At 57.8% G+C, this 17003-nt stretch overlaps 1 protein-coding gene across 1 annotated transcript; it reads right to left on the bottom strand.

The window, feature by feature from the left end:
* Positions 1-1377: 1377 nt before the first annotated feature.
* TM6SF2 (transmembrane 6 superfamily member 2) lies at positions 1378-13526 on the bottom strand. Its single transcript, XM_065421989.1, has 10 exons — positions 13435-13526; positions 9650-9753; positions 8864-8961; positions 8356-8459; positions 7490-7572; positions 6991-7115; positions 5491-5592; positions 5043-5135; positions 4475-4594; positions 1378-2524 (listed from the first exon to the last, which is right to left on the bottom strand). The coding sequence occupies exons 1-10, from the start codon at positions 13524-13526 to the stop codon at positions 2318-2320; spliced, it is 1128 nt and encodes a 375-aa protein (XP_065278061.1). The 3' UTR covers positions 1378-2317.
* Between the last annotated feature and the right edge of the window lie 3477 nt (positions 13527-17003).

The raw sequence follows: 17003 nt of genomic DNA, 5'->3' as shown, positions 1-17003 counted from the left end.
TGGGCACGTGCCAATTAGGGCCCTGGGGCCATAGGGCACTGAGGGGGGGAAGCACCAGGCTCAGCAGAGGAAGCAAGTCCCGTGGGTCGCTGGGCTCACCTAAAAGCTCCCGGGCTTTCAAACCAACCCACCAAAGCACCAAGCTTCAGAAAACTCACTTGCGTTCCGCAAAACCGCCCCCAACCCTTGGTCTAAACAAGTGAGTGACACACAGCTGTGCACACGCCCCCCTATGGGGCACACACACCATACAGGAGCACGTGTGGCTGTGCACACGCACGCGGAGCTATAGGCACCCACTCTCTCCCAAAGCCAGTTCTGGCTCCCAGGGCAGCCCTCAGAACTTACATTGGGTGCATGGGTCGTGGTCTCTGGCCCACACACCAGGCTCCTGTGTTAGCCGGCATGTGTACAGGGAATGCACATTAATGGGAGAGGCCACGACTTTGGCCACGGGGGGGGGGGGGTGCTGGAGCTGGTCCCTGTCAGCCGCTCGCCCTGCCCTGCATCATCCTGTGCTCTAAGCATGGTGGGTCCTGAGCCCTCGCTGGGCTGGGCAGCTCGCCGTGTCATGGATCCAAGCCCTCAGTACTGCAGCACAAAAGCAGACCTGCCAAACCCGGGGGGGGGGGGGGGAAATGCAGAAATTGGGCTTGTTTCTGGCTTAATTGGCTTGTGAGCTGCTTGTTGGCTAGTTTTTGGCTTGTAGCTCCTTTGGCTCGTAGCTTGTTGCTTGTTTTTTTTTGATCGGCTCCCAGCAAGCAGGGGCAAGGTGGGGAGAGAGTCAGGGGTGCAGCAGGCCCACCCCAGTCCCAGACTGCAGGCCGGGGGGATCTAGTCACATAGAGTGTTGGGGTTCTTAGGGACTGGCTTGTTCTGAAATGGGATTCGCTTGATTTTTGGCTTATTGTGAAAGTCGGGGGGCTTATTTACCAGGTGAAAGCTGCCCGCTGTGCACCAAAGCCTGGCCCCAGCTCGAGGGGCGTTTCGCTCCCTGCGGTCTCCCAGGGGGCTGGGCTGCTCATCCCCATTTTTCTGGGAGGGAAGGCCCTGGTGTAGACCTGGAAGGGGGAGCGTTCGAGTCGGGCCTGAGCAGAGCCTCAGGGGCAGCGCGGGAGAAGGGGGAGCGCAGGGCTCAGGGAGGGGAGCAGCAGGCACGTGGGACATCATCCCCGATTCTGCATCCTGGGCTGGAACCCTCAGGTTTGGGTCAAGAATCTCTTTCCCATCCTGGGGGGGGGGGGAATAAACAGACCCAGCCCTGCCGCCCCCCCCCCCCCGAGCCCTCTCCCGTACACTGAACACAGTTCAGGAAATCGATCCACCTCCCGCAGCAGGGACTGTGAGCGCCTGAAAAAATATCCAGCCACAGCAGGGTTAAAAAGTCACAGCAGAAAATGATTTTATTCTGTAAACCATCTGTTATGGAGGGTCTCTGGCACCCCCTCCTTTAAGCATTGCAGCATGGCTAGGGAACAAAGCCTCCCTCCCCCACCCCCAACATGTCTCTGCAGAACAACAGGACACGGTGAGCAGAAAATCCTGAGGGAGACGCAGCCTGCAGGGTGCCCCATGGCACCGAGAGGGGCAGGGCAGTGGGAACTGGCTTTGGGACGGGAGACAGGTGCCCCCCAAGCCAGGACACAGCCAGCCACTCCAGAGCCAACCCTCTAAACACCACCAGGGTCACAGCAGCCGGCACAGCCTCAAGGCACCTCTGCCTCCATCACCTTCCCCCTGGTGCCGCAGCAGCCCGGACCCCAAGGGACGTCCCTGCCGAAGGGCCCATGGGTGCCAACACCACTAAGGGCCCCAAGGCAAAGGCCAACAGGGAGGCGGGGGGAAGAGGGCTCAGAGCAACCACTCCGCACCCCTGGGCCTGGTGGCTGGTGCTGGGGAGGGGAGGGAGACTCACGCCCTCACTCCATAGCGCTCCCCTCTGGCGGGGTGAGAAGTGCCACTGAGAGGCTGACGGGCCAATCAGGCCTTGAGAAGAGCCTCAGAGCTCCATGAAGGATGGGGGGGGGAGCCCAGAGCCAAAGAGGAGGAACAAGACCCTGCCATGCACAAAATCCCCGAACGCCTGCTGTGAAACTCCCCCCACCCCCAAAGCAGGGATCCTCCTTCCCCTCAGCGGCTTGTCCCCTGGAGCCGCATGGCCTGCCTGCTAACCCAGCAGGGACGGAGATTTCGGCATCCCGCTGCCCCCAGCCAGGCTCAGCGTATTGGGGCCCGTGGTGTGTGTGTGGTGGTGGTGGCAGGTAGCAGCTCCTCCTTGCAATGTCCAGGCACTGGAGGCAGAAGCCAAGCTCTCTCCTCACTGATGCTTCTTGATCCCGTCCTGGCCGGTGGGAGCAGCTGGCTGGAAGAAGCCGGGGCTGCGGAGGCAGCGGTAGGCGAGGAGGTGCGGGCCCAGCGCGTAGAGGACGTTGGTGAGGAGGAAGACCCACCAGACCTCCTCCGGGGTGCGGTAGGGATAGGGGGTGCGGTGGTGCAGGGAGGAGCCCACGTGGGAGAACTGGGCCTGAAATGCACAAGAGGAGCAGGGTGACGGGAGACGCTGCCCACGGCACCTGCCCCGTGAGCCCCCCGCCAGCCCCTCCCTCTGCAGTGAGTGGGAAGCCCTGGCTGGTGGGGCCCCAGCCCCACAGAGGGGAAGTGACTTGGCTACAGAGCAGTCAGCGGGCACCAGCGGACAGTGCTGGCTCCCACCCATGTGCAGGCCCCAGGTTCGAGAGGAGAGCTGACGGGAAAGCACCTTCGATTCTATTGCACCATGGAGAAATCGCCAGCAGAACTCACGTCCGCAAGACTGCAAGGGCCAGACGCTCCCACCTCAGCCCCAGCAACCCACCCAAACAACGGGGGCGGCTTCTCACACGGCTCGCACCCGGCAGCTCCACCGCGAACAACGGGGGCAGGGGCAGATTCTCCACTTAGAGCAACAGGGGTTGTGAGGGCTGATCTCCTTTCAAGGCCTGGCCCCAGTTCCCCACCCCCGCAGCTCTGTGAGACCCTGTTATGCATAAATCCAGCAGGGCCAAGAGCTAGGGATTAAAGAGGGTAAGCGCCATCCTCATGCTCCAGGGCGTATAAGTGCATCAGCAGCTGAGGTCAGGAAGGAATTGCCTTGGGAAGATAATGGTACACAGCCAGGCACACGACGGGGTTTGTCCCCTGACGAATCCAGCACTGGTCACTGTTGGGCCAAGGGGTTGGGGCTAGCCGGCCCCGGGGCTACGCTGGGGCAGCCTTGCCCATGCTGATAGCAGGGCTGCGTGTTCTCCCGTACCCTATTGATAGCTACACGGGGCGCTGGCTCAAGTCTATTTCTGTGAAACTAATCCACGTCCGCCATTAACATCCGTTGAGAGAGTAATTATCAGGCTCTGCTCGTTGCCATAGAAACTGCTCCACATGCAAACCCAGGGACGGGGGAATCGTGAGAGGTCAGAACACGCTTGTCCAGGAGCCTCGTGCAGGGGCACTGGCCTAGTGACACGCCGGCCCTTTGATGCGCTAGCTCTGCGATGCAATGGCCCTGCCCTGCCCGTGGCTCCCGCCTACAGAGACAGCTCGGTGCATTGCTCTCGCTGAACCACGGAGCGTGGCTAGCTAGTAGGTAGGTGGCTCGGTGCAGTGGCAGGCGCTGCCTGCAGTTCAGAGCCCTGTGCTAGCCTGGGGGAGGTGTGTAAAGGCTGCTGGGACCGTGGCCCGAAACCTAGGCCTCCCCCAAGACACTGGCTCGAGGAAAGATCTGGGAAGCTGGCACTGAGAGCTGGGTCTGCGACTCCATCTCAGTGGCTTCTCGCCACATCTCCGAAGAGGGGCTGAGTGGAACACCACGGGGAGGGGGAATGGTAAGTTTTCACAGCAAACTCCCGCTGTGCTTTGAGCAGAGAGCGATTTCCAGGTGTAAACAGGGGCCGGCTGTGGTTCCAGATCATTGCGTCCCCAGGTCTGTCCCCTCCCACACCCACAGAGATCAGCGCAGAACCCCAGGCAGGAGTCAAACATCCCTGCAACTACGGACAAAATAAGAGGGCTAAGCCTCATTTTAATCTCCTCCCCCGACTCCAGAGCTGGAGCCCTCGTGTGGCTCAGCAGTGAGGAGAGGCTGGGTTACCAGCCTCTGTGGGACCCCCGTGGTCAGGGGCTGAGCCCTCCCCTTGCCCTTCCCCTCGCTTTACATCAGACTGAGTTAAAGAAAAAAAAACCCTCAGGACACCTGGGTTCTATTCCTAGCTCTGCCGCAGACTGGCTGGGTGGCCTTGGCCCAGTCACCCGCCACCCCCCTCCCATCTCTCCCTAAACTGTGAGCACCTGGGGGCAGGGACTGTCTCTCATTCTCTGTCCATGAAGCGCCAGCAGAACGGGGCCCTGTTCTCATCCGCAGTCTCTACTGCAATACACCTAACAACAGGCCCAGGGTCTGCTGTGCCCCAGGGAAATCCCAGCCCCGGCCCCTCGTTACCTGCGCTACGGCTCCAGCAAACACCAGGGCCCAGTCGGGCAGCCACGCGCAGCCAGGCCGCAGGAGCCCGTAAATGCCCAGGCAGAAGAACGGGAGGACGTAGAACATGTAGACCAGCATCTGGGAGCAAAGGGAGAGAGGTCAGCACAGGCCTGAGCAGGGCGCTGCCGGGGCAAACTGTGAGCACAGGGCAGGGGCTGGGAGAAATAAGGAAGCGAGTCCAAGAACAGAGCGGGGGCTGGACCAGAACCCTGGATGCAAAACTGCCCTGCGCTTGCAGGAGTGCCCAGCGGGATGCTCCAGATCTCAGGCCCCCAGAATCCCCAATGTTCCCAGGCAGTTAAAATAAATGAATAAGCAGCACCCTCTCCTAAGGGATTTAGGTGCACAAGTCTATACACTCCAGCATCCCACGGCGCTTTATAGAGCCTCCCCCTGAATCTCTCTGGGCCTGAATTCCTGGCCTGGACGCTGGGGAGACCGATCCTGCCATTCTCCCACCCTTTGTCCGGCAGCCTGCAAGGACCTGCACCGAGAGCAGCTGGGCCCCAGCGGGCTCCGCACTCACCTGCACTTTGGGGTAGGCGACGGGGTCGCGCAGGTATGGCTCGTACTGGTAAATGTAGTCAAAGCAGGAATCGGACGGACAGTCCAGGACCACCTGGAGACACAAGCAGAGTGCCTGGGAAAGCCAGCTCTGATCCCCCGCCACCGACTCCTCACCCAGTTACCCCCAGGAGATACAGAGTGCACGGGACAGCCAGATCTGATAGCCCACGGCCATTCCCCACCCCCACATCAACCCCATGCCCAGCTGCCCCTGTGAGATAAGCAGAGTGCATGGGAGATCTGGCCCGTCCCTGTCCCTGCCCCTCCCACTCACAGACTTTAAGGCCAGAAGGGACCATGATGATCATCTAGTCTGACCTGCTGCACATCGCAGGCCCCAGACCCACCCCCCTTCCCTGTAATGGAGCCCGACCCTCTGGCGGAGTCACCGACTGGCCAGCCCTTACCAGCCCTCTGAAGAATGTGAACGTCGCAGCCACAAGCAGGAACAGGATCAAGCCCAAGTCCAGGGGCCGCTGATACAGACTCCTCTGCTGCTCCACCGCAACCTGAACACGAGCAGCCGCAGTGGGTGTCAGGGACTGGGACGCTGGCCCTTTAAGTGGGAAACTTGAACGGGCTACATTTAAAAAGCCAGTTCTCTTTGCCTCCCACTGGCTGGGCAGAAACCTCGATCCAGAGCCAGCAGCCCCAGGGGCGTCCGGCTCAGGGCAGGCAGCATCTCCTCCCTTTCAATGGTGGATCCATTCCCAGCCTCAGCACAGTCTGCTTTTAAACGGGCAGCGAGAACCTCCTGCCAGGTCTGCTCCGGTTACTGAGGTTTCCAGAGAGAGGCCCAGCTCCGCAGGAAGGGAGGGGGGATGAGGATGGATGGGGCTGCGTTCATCCCCCATTCAGATGCAAAAACCATTTTTAAATTAAAGTCCCTTAAAAGAATAAAAGGGGGGGGAGGTTCCCGCCCCAGCCCAGTGGGTTAAGGACAAAGAGATCTGCAGCCATCCCTAGACAGGGCAATCAGACGTGCCCAGGGCCCTGCTCCCGTCCATGGTGCAATGGACTCACACCTACAACTCAGTGTGGGTTCTAGAGGACAGGACGGGAATGGGAGGCAGGAGACCTGGGTTCTGTTCAGTGATCCTGGTCCCGTCTTGCCTACTCAGCTTGGAGCAGGGCCTGTCTCTCACCGTGTCTGTGCAGCACCCGGCACAATGGGCACCGGACGACGCCCCCAGGCCTAATGGTGCCAAAGCAGCACCTCTGCTCAGCTAGCAAAGGGAGCGGACAAGCCTGAGCGGGTGAGACACACACCAACCAGCAGGGGGCAGCAGCACACAGACACATTCACAAAAGCTTATGCCCAAATAAATTTGTTAGTCTCTAAGGTGCCACAAGGACTCCTGTTCGTTTTACTACAGGGACAGTCCCGATATTTGGGGCTTTTTCTTATATAGGCGCCTATTACCCCCCACCCTAGTTTGTACCCGGCACCAAAAGCAACTGCATTTTGCCATCCCGCCAGCCTGGCAAAAGGGTGCCGGCTGTGCATGTGATGAGGGATGGGTAAGGGATCAGGGGCAATTCCTGCCGGGTTTGCTCACCAACCCCCAGCCTCCAAAACGGGGTTTTTCCCAAACAACGGTGTAAAATACAGGGCTGGAATATGGGAAAAAACAATCAGCGGCTTGAACCCTAAGGATGGAGGCCAGTGGTGGAGAAGGGGTACCCGGCTCTGGGAACAGCACCCCAATGCTCTGTAATGATCCCAAGGGGCCAGCAGCTCTGTGTCCCGGCCCCAATGGAAGACGTCGCCTGCAGACTCCCTAGCCACAGGCAGGGTGTTGGCTCCGCACAGGCCCAGGGCACCCCCTGCCCAGTCACCAACACCTGCATGCCTCTCACAGGCCACCTGCCCCAGCTGGGGACCCCCAGCTCGCCGACCCACCTACCTTCTCAGCAGTGCAGCAGGGAAGGGGTTTTGGCTGGCTGAAGAGTCTCATCCCAGCCCAGATTGGGATCAGGATGTAGGGCACGTTGAGGAGGAAGGAGGGGCGAATCTCGGAGCTGTACTTCCCTAAGAGAGAAGAGTCCCCAGTTGTGCATGCAGCAAGACCAGCCCTAGAGACCGGTGCCTTTGGTTAACCCCATGGAGAGCGCGTAGCAACGCCCCACTCCTCCCACCTCCCCCCTGCATCATTCCACCCCGACGGGATGGGAGAAGGGGGTTCCTGCCCCACGCACACCCCAGCTTCTCTGCCACCAAGGGGGCCTGTCAGTGCCGGTTTTAGTGACGCACGCTGGACTTGAACCCGCGGCTCTGGGGTGTGTCCCTGCAGAGGCAGAGCGGAGCACGGGCAACGTGGGAAGGACACAGACCGACCCCCACCAGACCAGAGCTCACAGCAGAGGGTAGCTCCCCAGGGCTTGTCCCTGGCAGGCCCCCCTTACCTAACATGTTCCCAGGCAGGAAGACGACAATGCTCATCATCAGGGAACCCAGCCAGTAGAGACCCAGGGCCCTGTAGTTCTTCCTGGGGAGACAGTGGAAATTCAACACCCTCTTGGGGCTCAGATCAACCTTTCCCACCTCACCCCATCACTCAACCCCTGCTGCGTTCATAGGGTTCTTCCCCTCGCCTGCTCTCCCGGGTTAGTGGCAAGGTGGGGTCAGCCCTGCCACGTCACAGCGTGCGGGTTCAGATGGGCACTCCGCCACCCCAGAGCAGCCTCCCCTCCAACAGTCGCTCCTCCCTAGCAGCATACCAGCACCGGAAGGGGATTGCTACCCTGCCTGGCCTCCCACCACCCAGAGCGCCCTGGCTGCAGGCCCCCACCAGCCCGGGAATTCTTCCTCACATTGGCTCCAGGCACTGCCCATTGCTCACAGGGCTGCTACCAGCTGGGCAGGGCACATCCATGCCCGGAGACTCCCTCACTCCCCCTGGGAGGACCTGGGCTGCTGCCCTGTACTGACCGGAGCTCCCCACTGCTCCTGCACTAGCATCAGATGCCAAGAGGGCTGGAGTTCGGGTCAGTTACTCAGCCCGGCTCTCCGTGCCCATGGCCGGGAGGTCCCCCGAGAACAGGCCCATGCAGGAGATTCCTGCGGCTTCCAATCCTGGCTGGGACCTTGTGCAAAATACTACGGGACGGTTGACTATGGTTCCCCTAGTGCCCTCACTTGGCCCCCTCCCCAGACTGTTCCAGCAAAAAGCAACCCCCACTCTCCTCTGCCCACCGCTTGGAAGCAGCCATGCAATGCCCAGGGAATGAACAGGAGATCCAAATCGCCTGCAGTGCCAGTCCCCTCTTACCTTTGTGTGATGGCTACGATCATGGTGAGGTAGAGCAGGTAGTGCACGATGCCGTCCCAGTAACAGATCATGATACCGTAAGCCGTGCGTAGGTACGGCTCGCCCTGCCCACCAGAAAGGCATCAAGTCACTTCCCCAGCTGGGCATGACGACGCAGGCTCCAGAGCTGGACCCGCTCAGCCCAATGCCCACATGTGCCTGCCCCCATCTGGCTGCTCTACCCAGGGGCCAGTGCCGGGCATGGGGAGCTGCGGGGGGCTTAGGAGACGGAGCTGTGCCACAGCTCGTTTAAAGGAACAAGGGCTCAGATCTCCACCGCGGTTGCTTAGACCTGTGCCAATGAGTGCAGCGTGGCTTTAACCCCCCTTTGCACCGGGGGAAGGGCCTGCCCGCAGGGGAGCAGGCCCATGTTGTTTGTAAGGGAGCAGGGATGGGATGCCATGGGGTCTGGCCAGGGCAGCGTGATGTTCTGGGAATCCTGGGCGCGTGATGGCAGCCGGGGTGGTACCTCCTTCATGTAGAACTCCATGAAGCCGCTGATGTAGCCATCCTCCTCCAGTGAGATGATCAGGTCGATGACGGACGTGAAAGAGAACACCGTGAACACTGCAGGCGGGGAGAGAGGGAGGCAGGCTCACCTCCCTGCCAGGCTGCCCTGGGCCCCCCAAACACACAGGCCTCTCCCCAGCTCAGAGGGGACCTGCACTTGCAGTGACAGGTCCCAGCCTCGCTTGTCAGCTGGGGAATTCTCCGCTCCCCAGAGCATAAGGGGCACAAGCCAGGGGGAGCAGGCGTGGGGTCTCTGGCTGAGTCCATCCTGCTTGTGGGGTTCAGCCCTGGAACTGCCCTCGATGCCCTTCGGTGGTAGACTGGCAATGGAGACCCCGTCCAATCTCACCCCACTGCTCCCGGCCTCTCGCCGCTCCCTGCGCAGGCTGGGGCCAGTGTGTGCCAGCTGATGTGATGTTTTTGCCAGGCAGGCACCTTTCGCCTGGGGACTGAGCTGGGCCCTCCCCCCGCCCCACGGGCTGCCTGACGGCCGTCACATGGGAGCAGCCTCCAGTCACTGGCAGCCAGGGCTAGATCTGGGCCACCGCGCATCCCCTGCACCATCCAGACCCACCAGCACCTTCCCTGACGCGGCTTCAATCCCCCTGAACCTCGCCCACCCACCTGCCGCCTACAGAGATCCAGGGCTCCTCCAACCACATTGGCTTGCTGCCTCTCTTGCCCAGGTAGGTGAAACAGGAGACAGGAGGGGGTCACTAAGCAGGGCCCCCCCGCCGAGACTCACCGTAGAAGAGGGGATCCTGGGAATGGCTCCCTTCGCCCAGGAGATACACCATGCAGAACAGAACCAGCAACACCAGCGCCCCCGTCACCGCGATAGCCACTGGGCTGTAATACACGCCGGCAAGGGACAGGTCAGACTCTCACAGCGTGACGCAAGGGGCTGCTGAGGGCCGGGCAAACCCCCTGCCCAGCCTCTGGCCCGATTAACTGTCCCGTCCCCCCTTATCACCGCGCTCCGGGGCATGGAGCCCATCCGCAGAGGAGACTGAAGACCGTGGATGGAGTCAATGGGAGTTTGGCCATTGAGTTCAATGGGGCCAGGCTTCCCCCCCCCCGCTCCATGCCTCAGTTTCCACCAGTTCCCACGACCCTGTTGGCTGAGCGGGGAAGAGGCCACAGCCTGGGTTCTGATCTCACTCACCCCAGCTGAATTCCGAGGCGTTGCTCTAGATTTGTACCCGTGACAGTCAGCAGAATCTGAGCCCTGCACCCCCTCCTGTTCCGTGGCCCTGGTAACAAGCAGGGCCCTGTGGCTTAGCAGATGGCACTTTTGGGGGGCTCATACAGGCAAAGGCACAAGATCTGGTGAGCAATTTTGGGCACCCAACTTGAGACACCTTAAAGGGGCCTGCGTTTCAGAGGGTCGGTGCCCAGCACTGTCTGACCAGCTGGCCCCTTTAACATGCTGGGATCAGACTGATTTGACAATCTTAGCCCCAGTGCCCCTGTTCCCCCCATCACAGCCCTTTTACAGTCGGTCTGGCGGGTCAGCTGATGTAAGTCCGGGGAGCCCCATTGACTTCAGTGCAGCAATGCTGCCTTACACCAGCTAAGGATTTGATCCCAAACAGCTAGAACATCAGCAGGGATATTTTAACCTTAGCTGGATTTGAATCTTCAGTATTTTAAACCAGAGGCAGGACTTGTCAGCGCCAGGAACCAGCCACCCTCCCGGGTTTACACCCCCCTCCCCTTTCATCATACAGCACATTGCCAGGGAAAGAAACGCCAGCGCCTGGCAGACCTGGTTCAAACAGCAGACTGACTGCCCAGGCTCTCGATCTGCGTGCTGTTCCCTGCACGCTAGCAGGTTTCACACGCCTCGCCCAGGCAAGGGCACCTGGGGAGCTAATTAATGCCCTGGCACTTTGCTGTCTAGCAGCCCCCGGCTTGCCCGGCTGACGTTGGGGGCAAGAGGTCAAAGGCGAGGTATTGCCGCATTCGAAGGGTTTCAGTGAAGGGCTGGGGAAGTGTAGGAACGGCAGCACCAGCAGGGAGAGCTCAGCGGACGCATGCTCAGGCTGCTGTAAGGCCCCCTAAGGACACACACGTCCAGCAAAGCCCTGGGCTCCCCCAAATCAGCCCAGGCTGTAAGGGGGCCTCCCAGCTTTCCGGGAGCAGGAGGGAGGGGGACAGCAATCGGCCATCCCATGGCAACGCGTCTCAGACCCTAGTCCTAACCAAGCTGCCTCCTCCCCAGAGCTCTGCGCTGCATCATGAACCGGGCAGCATGGGCCCCCGCGGAGCAGAGAGGGGACGGCATCACCCGTATTGCACACAGGCACCGAAGCAGGGAAAAGGCTTTGCTGGATGAATGCGGCTATGAAGGCAAATGCAGGGCTCATTCCCTGGCTAGTGCCCTTGGCCCGGGGTCTAAGGGCACCTGGCAGAGAACCGCTCCCCCTAGGGAGATTTGCCCCTTCCCTGAGGCTGCTCTAACTCGCACCAGGGGCCAGGCAGAGACCCAGGAGGTGGGGACCCCAGGGGTGACTTAGAGCCCCCCTCCCCACCAACCCAGCCCCAAGTGCAGGAACCATGGACCCAAGGGTGAGGCCTCAGCTCTCGGGGCTCCAGTGGTGCCTGGACCCCCAATAAAGTACAACTGTCCAGCTGGGATCCCTTGGGCAAACCCACTGGGCGACAGCTCCCAGCTGGGACCCTGCGTAGCACTGCCACTTTGGGTGGAGGGTGGGGACTCTGTAGAAAGCAAAGGATCCTCCTGCTGCCTGGGGTTTTGCTTTTGGAAGGGTGGGGCAGGAGGGGTTTTGCCAACACCAGCCACTGGATGCAGCAGGGTTCAAAGTACAGCCAGCCTACGCGTCGGGGCAGGCCGAAGGCCGAGCCCTCAGGCTGAGCAGAGCACACGGCAGCATCCAGGCGGCAGGGCAGGTTCGACCAGACCAGAGCCAGGCACACTGAGTTCAAACGTTCTCAGCAAGGGCCTGATCCAACATCCCCTGCAGTCAGAGGGAGTCCTGCCTGTCTGCTGACTTTGTGGGGTTGGGCGGGACCCTGGGTGGGGAAATACCCCCAACATACAGGGTGCTAGGAACAAGCAGAGGTTTACAGTGATGTAACCCCCATCAACCCATCCAACTTTGCTCTTCTCGGAGCCAGGTGACCCCTTTGCTCCCGTGGGAACAGGACAGAGCTCTGCTCGGTGACAAAGGGCTTTGTGATTAATCTGAGGTGATTCCATCACTCGGGAGAGGAAAACAGGAGGAGAGAGAGAACCATAGGTCCATGTCGATTATTATTTATATTATGGTAGCACCTAGAAGCCCTAGCCAAGATCAGGGCACTGCAGAGACACATAAGGGATGGTTCCTGCCCCAAAGAGCCTACAGTCTAAGTAGACAGGGCAAAGGGTGGTAGGGGAAACTGAGGCACAAAGAAGGGAAATGACTTGCCCAAGGTCTGACATAACTGAGCATGGAGGGAAATGACAGGCACTGTCTCCTCCTGAAATTCAGACCCTGCATCACAGCAGGGGCTGCTTCGAGAAGTCTCCTGCACAAGTACAAAGATAGGGGCCCGTCTCCCAACCGTCCAGGCCATTGTTACAATGGGCAAAATGCCAAGGCAGGCACCACATGCTGGGTTTTATTCTGAAATGTCATTTTAGTTGAAATCATTAAGATTTCCATCTCCCTTCTCAGAGGCGGCGCTGCCATCACATCTGAATATGGATGGCCATTAGCTGCTGCGCTATTATCAGAGACCATGTCAACCGATTAGAAAGCGAATCTATAATGAGGGGAAAGATATTGCAAATTTGTGCTAGGACAGATGGTAAGTTCTAGGGAAATCCATCCTGAGCTCTCTTCTCTTCTTCCAAGAAGCAATTTCATTAGTTGTAAGAGCTACAGGACCAGCACAGCTACTACTTTTGCTTTGTGAGCTACAAAGCTGAAAATATTAAGGCATTTTCCACTAAAGCCTTTAACCCTGCTGCAAAAAAAGTGAAAGCCATTGCTAATTCTGGCATTCAACAGGCGCCCTTAACAGCTTACACTCCAAAAGTATCACCCCCTCAGCCAGGGAGCTCATTGCAGCGCACAGACTGCAAGACAGCAGAGGACAACCTGAGTTAAGCAAGGCTGAGGGTCCCCCCACCCCAGCGCATACAGAGGAGTGGAATTCAGCTAAACACCTGGGGTGTGAACTAGTCTCTGGGTATATTTAAAGCAGCCATGCTCCAGTATTGCAAAAGGCGGAGAACAGTCTGTGCCTGGCCTTAAAAGGTAACCCCCAAAATACCAGTGATGGGGGAGATGTGAGCAAGGGTTGTCTAAAGTGCCTCGCAGAGGCAACCCCGCCACTGTCGTTATTGGCAGTAATTACAATAACACCCACAGGGCCCCCAAGAGATCAGGGCCCCGTTGCGCCAGGCGCTGCACAGACAGACTAGGCCCTCGGCCAAAGAGCTCACAATCCCACTAGCTAGCCCGGGAGGCGCAGCCTGCGCACAGCGCGCAGGGAGCGCAGCGCAGGCCGGGTACTTACTGCGCCAAGGCAGCGATGCAGTTCAGCGCGTAGGACACAGGGAAGGCGGCGAGGGACAGGCCGACGGCCCCCGGGACCGCGGGCAGCTGCATCGCGAAGGGGCCCCGCTGCTATTCCGCTGCCAACGGCCTCCCACCCCTGCTCCCCGCTGGGGCCAGAGGGAAGCGGACAAACGTCCCCCGCAAGCGCCCGGGCCGGTCAGTTGCCCCGAATCCAGCCCAGCCCGCAGCGCACGATCCCCGGCCCCCATGCAAAGGTCGCAGACTTTCGTCTCCAGGGCCACTCTCTCGTGCCCAGCCTGAGTCAACACGACCCGCTCCCGGGTGGAGCTGCTCCCCCAGAGGCGGAGCCGGAGCCTTTGCCCCGCCTGCCGCTTTGCAGGCTCTGCCAAGGAAGTTTTCAGAAACAGATCAAGACTGAGAGGCTCCTTCCTCCCCCCGGTTAGAGCGAGGCGCTGGGACTCCTGGGCTCTACCCCCCCTCTGCACTGGCTCCTTAGACAAGCCAAGTTAGCCTGTGTCCCCCGCCCGGGGTCTGGCCTGCTAGAACATTCACACAGGGCTGCCTGGAGGTTCAGTCAAGTGCTTGAGCAGCATTGGGAAGACAAGGGCTATCAAGTCAGCGGGAAACCTGCCGGCCTCCTTAGCCAGCTCCTGCGACCACCACCCCGGAAGCAGACAAAACACAACCCCGGGCAGGCCCCTGCCACCGCCTGGCTCCAACTCACCAGATGCCCACCCACCCTCCGCTGCATTCAGAGCCAGCTGGGCTATGTCTCAGTTTCAGTTGCAGAGAAGTTTATATCTGGTTAGCAACAGCCCATAGCCCACCTCCACCCTGCCCTCGCATCCTGCTGGTTAGGGTGACCAGATGTCCCGATTTTATAGGGACAGTCCTGATATTTGGGGCTTTTTCTTATATAGGCTCCGATTACCCCCCACTCCGGTCCCAATTTTTCACATTTGCCATCTGGTCATCCTACTGCTGGTACTGGCACCTTCTCCAGGGGCAGTTAGAGAAGCTGAGAGCACAGAGCAGATGGAGGAAGCTGCAACACTCATGCCTTCAATAACACTCTTTCTCTTCCAAGATGGCAGCAGCATCGCTCCACACGGTCGGAACAATTGACAAGGAAAAAGGGCTTCCCAGCAAAGTGGCCCTAAGCACCATCATCCTCTCACCAAACAGAACCACTCCTACATCTTGGGAGGCGGTGTCTTTTCAGCTGAGCTCTTCACTTCCAAACTGATCAGCTACAGCTCGGAATGAGAGACTGGTTGCTGGGAACAGAACGCTGGGCGCCAGTATCTGTGCCCTGGAAACCCACATTTTCCTGTTAGTCCCAAGACATTCCAGCAGGGCTAAATTGCTCAGATACAATCGCACAAATGTGCCCGCTAGAGGCGCTTGCAATGTAGAAGGTTGAGCTTGTTTTGCTTACATACTATTGTCCTTAGCAAAAGAAATTTCCTTACTTAAGTCCGTGGAACTTATTGCAAAAGGATGGTTTTGAGAGAAAGAACTTAGCAAAATTCAAAGAGGGATTGGATATTTATCTGGTAACGAGAATAACCGGAGTTAATGGTAGTTAACGGTAATGGAAAGCATTTTGGAAGGGCAATGAAACCTCATTTATTAGGAGTTAAGCCAATTTCTATTAGGACTCAGGATGGGACCTTTATGGGAAGAAATTACCCCACCTCGGCCTACTGTGGGGCTTCCTGCACCATCCTCTGAAGAGAGTGGATACTGGACTAGATGGAGCATGAGTTTGATCCAGGCTGGCAGGTCTACTTCCTCCTTTCATAATCACAAGGATGAACATCTGACAGACCCTCTCTCTCTCGCCCCAATTTATTCCTACTCTGACTTCACTGGGTTTATGTCACAGATGGCTCTAGGTTCTTAAAAGGATGCATTTGGGTTCCTGTCTGCTCCCTAAATGCTCTCTCCCATGGACGTGACAGCCAAGAATATTGCATCTCTTCACCCTTGACATCTTACTGCGACCCCGATAGTCTGATTACATTCCATTACTCTGTAAGTACTTTACTGACAGCGTAAGCTGCAACCCAGGCTTTTGCTGACTGTGAATGAGATAATGCAGCTTTGGTTCAAGAACATAAACCCCTCCCACCCAAAATAAAAGTCAGAAAAAGCCCGAAGGTCAACGTCCTCCATCAGGGAGACAAAAAGACCTATTTCAGTAGCTAATCAAATCACTTTGCCATGGCAGTGTAGGATTGCTCCTTACTGCACATCGAGTATCCAGGGCTGGAATCTGTACTTCTGTCCCTGGGAAGCTCTTTCCACAGTCTAACCCGATCTAGAAAGTTTTTCCTCCAATATGCAGCTTTTCTTCATTTAATCTCATTAATCTTGGGGTTTATGTGTCTCACACCTTATCACTGCAGTATCTGAGCTCCTCACAAACATTAACGAATGCACCCTCATAGCAAGTAACAGCTCCATTGTACCGATGGGGAAATGAGGCATAGATTCTTGTTTAAGGTCACCCAGGGAGCCTGTGGGAAGTGCCGAACTGAACCCAGATGTCCTGAGTCCCAAGCCAATGACTGTAAGACCATCCTTCCTCCTTGTTTACTAGCCCCACTACATAGATTGTTTAAGTTTACAAACAAAGGGGTCACGCTGGTTTCCTTGAGATTCACATGTAAATACTGTTCAGGAAGACTAAGACGTACTCCACAAGGTGTTATGAAAAGCTTGGTGACTGAAGCATTTTCTTCTCATTCACCCTGGAAATCTGAAGCATTCCATAACATAAGAACATAAGAAAGGCTGTACCAGGTCAGACCAAAGGTCCATCTAGCCCAGTATCCTGTCTACCGACAGTGGCCAATGCCAGGTGCCCCAGAGGGAGTGAACCTAATAGGCAATGATCAAGTGATCTCTCTCCTGCCATCCATCTCCCCTCTGACAAACAGAGGCTAGGGACACCATTCCTCACCCGTCCTGGCTAATAGCCATTAATGGACTTAACCACCATGAATTTATCCAGTTCTCTTTTAAACTCTGTTATAGTCCTAGCCTTCACAACCTCCTCCGGTAAGGAGAAAAAACATCTTCAGATTTTGAGAGAGAGAGAATAAAAAGCTCATGAAAGCCACCACTTTTTACATGCCTTTGAGAGAATTTTAATCAGCAGAGAGAGAGCAGGTATTTCAAGGTCTCTGTTGAGGCAGGCTGTTTCCAGCATGATTGTGACCTCTCCATTTAACCTCTCTTTTCAGACATTGAGAGTCAATGCCAGGTGTTGGGGGAGGGACCTGGTTGAATGGTAGCACTTAGTGTGTGCCAGAAAAATTCCAAGAACCGAAGTGCTGTTTGTCAGACATTCACAAAAACAAAACTGCTGTCATCTGACCTTTCACCTTGCTTCCAAAAGCTTTCCACCTGAGCCGTTGTGTCATTCCTTCGCTCCATCACGATTCAGAGTCCACGGATGAATGAGTGGCGGTGCACTTTGCCCTGCGCTGTTTCATTGCTTCATTATGCAGCAGCAGAAGTGGAAGTTACTTTGCATATGCCCCGAGATGACAATTCATC

This window comes from Emys orbicularis, chromosome 24 (assembly GCF_028017835.1).
Source record: "Emys orbicularis isolate rEmyOrb1 chromosome 24, rEmyOrb1.hap1, whole genome shotgun sequence".
Lineage (NCBI taxonomy): Eukaryota > Metazoa > Chordata > Testudines > Emydidae > Emys > Emys orbicularis.
This window is presented reverse-complemented; position numbering and strand designations above follow the sequence as displayed.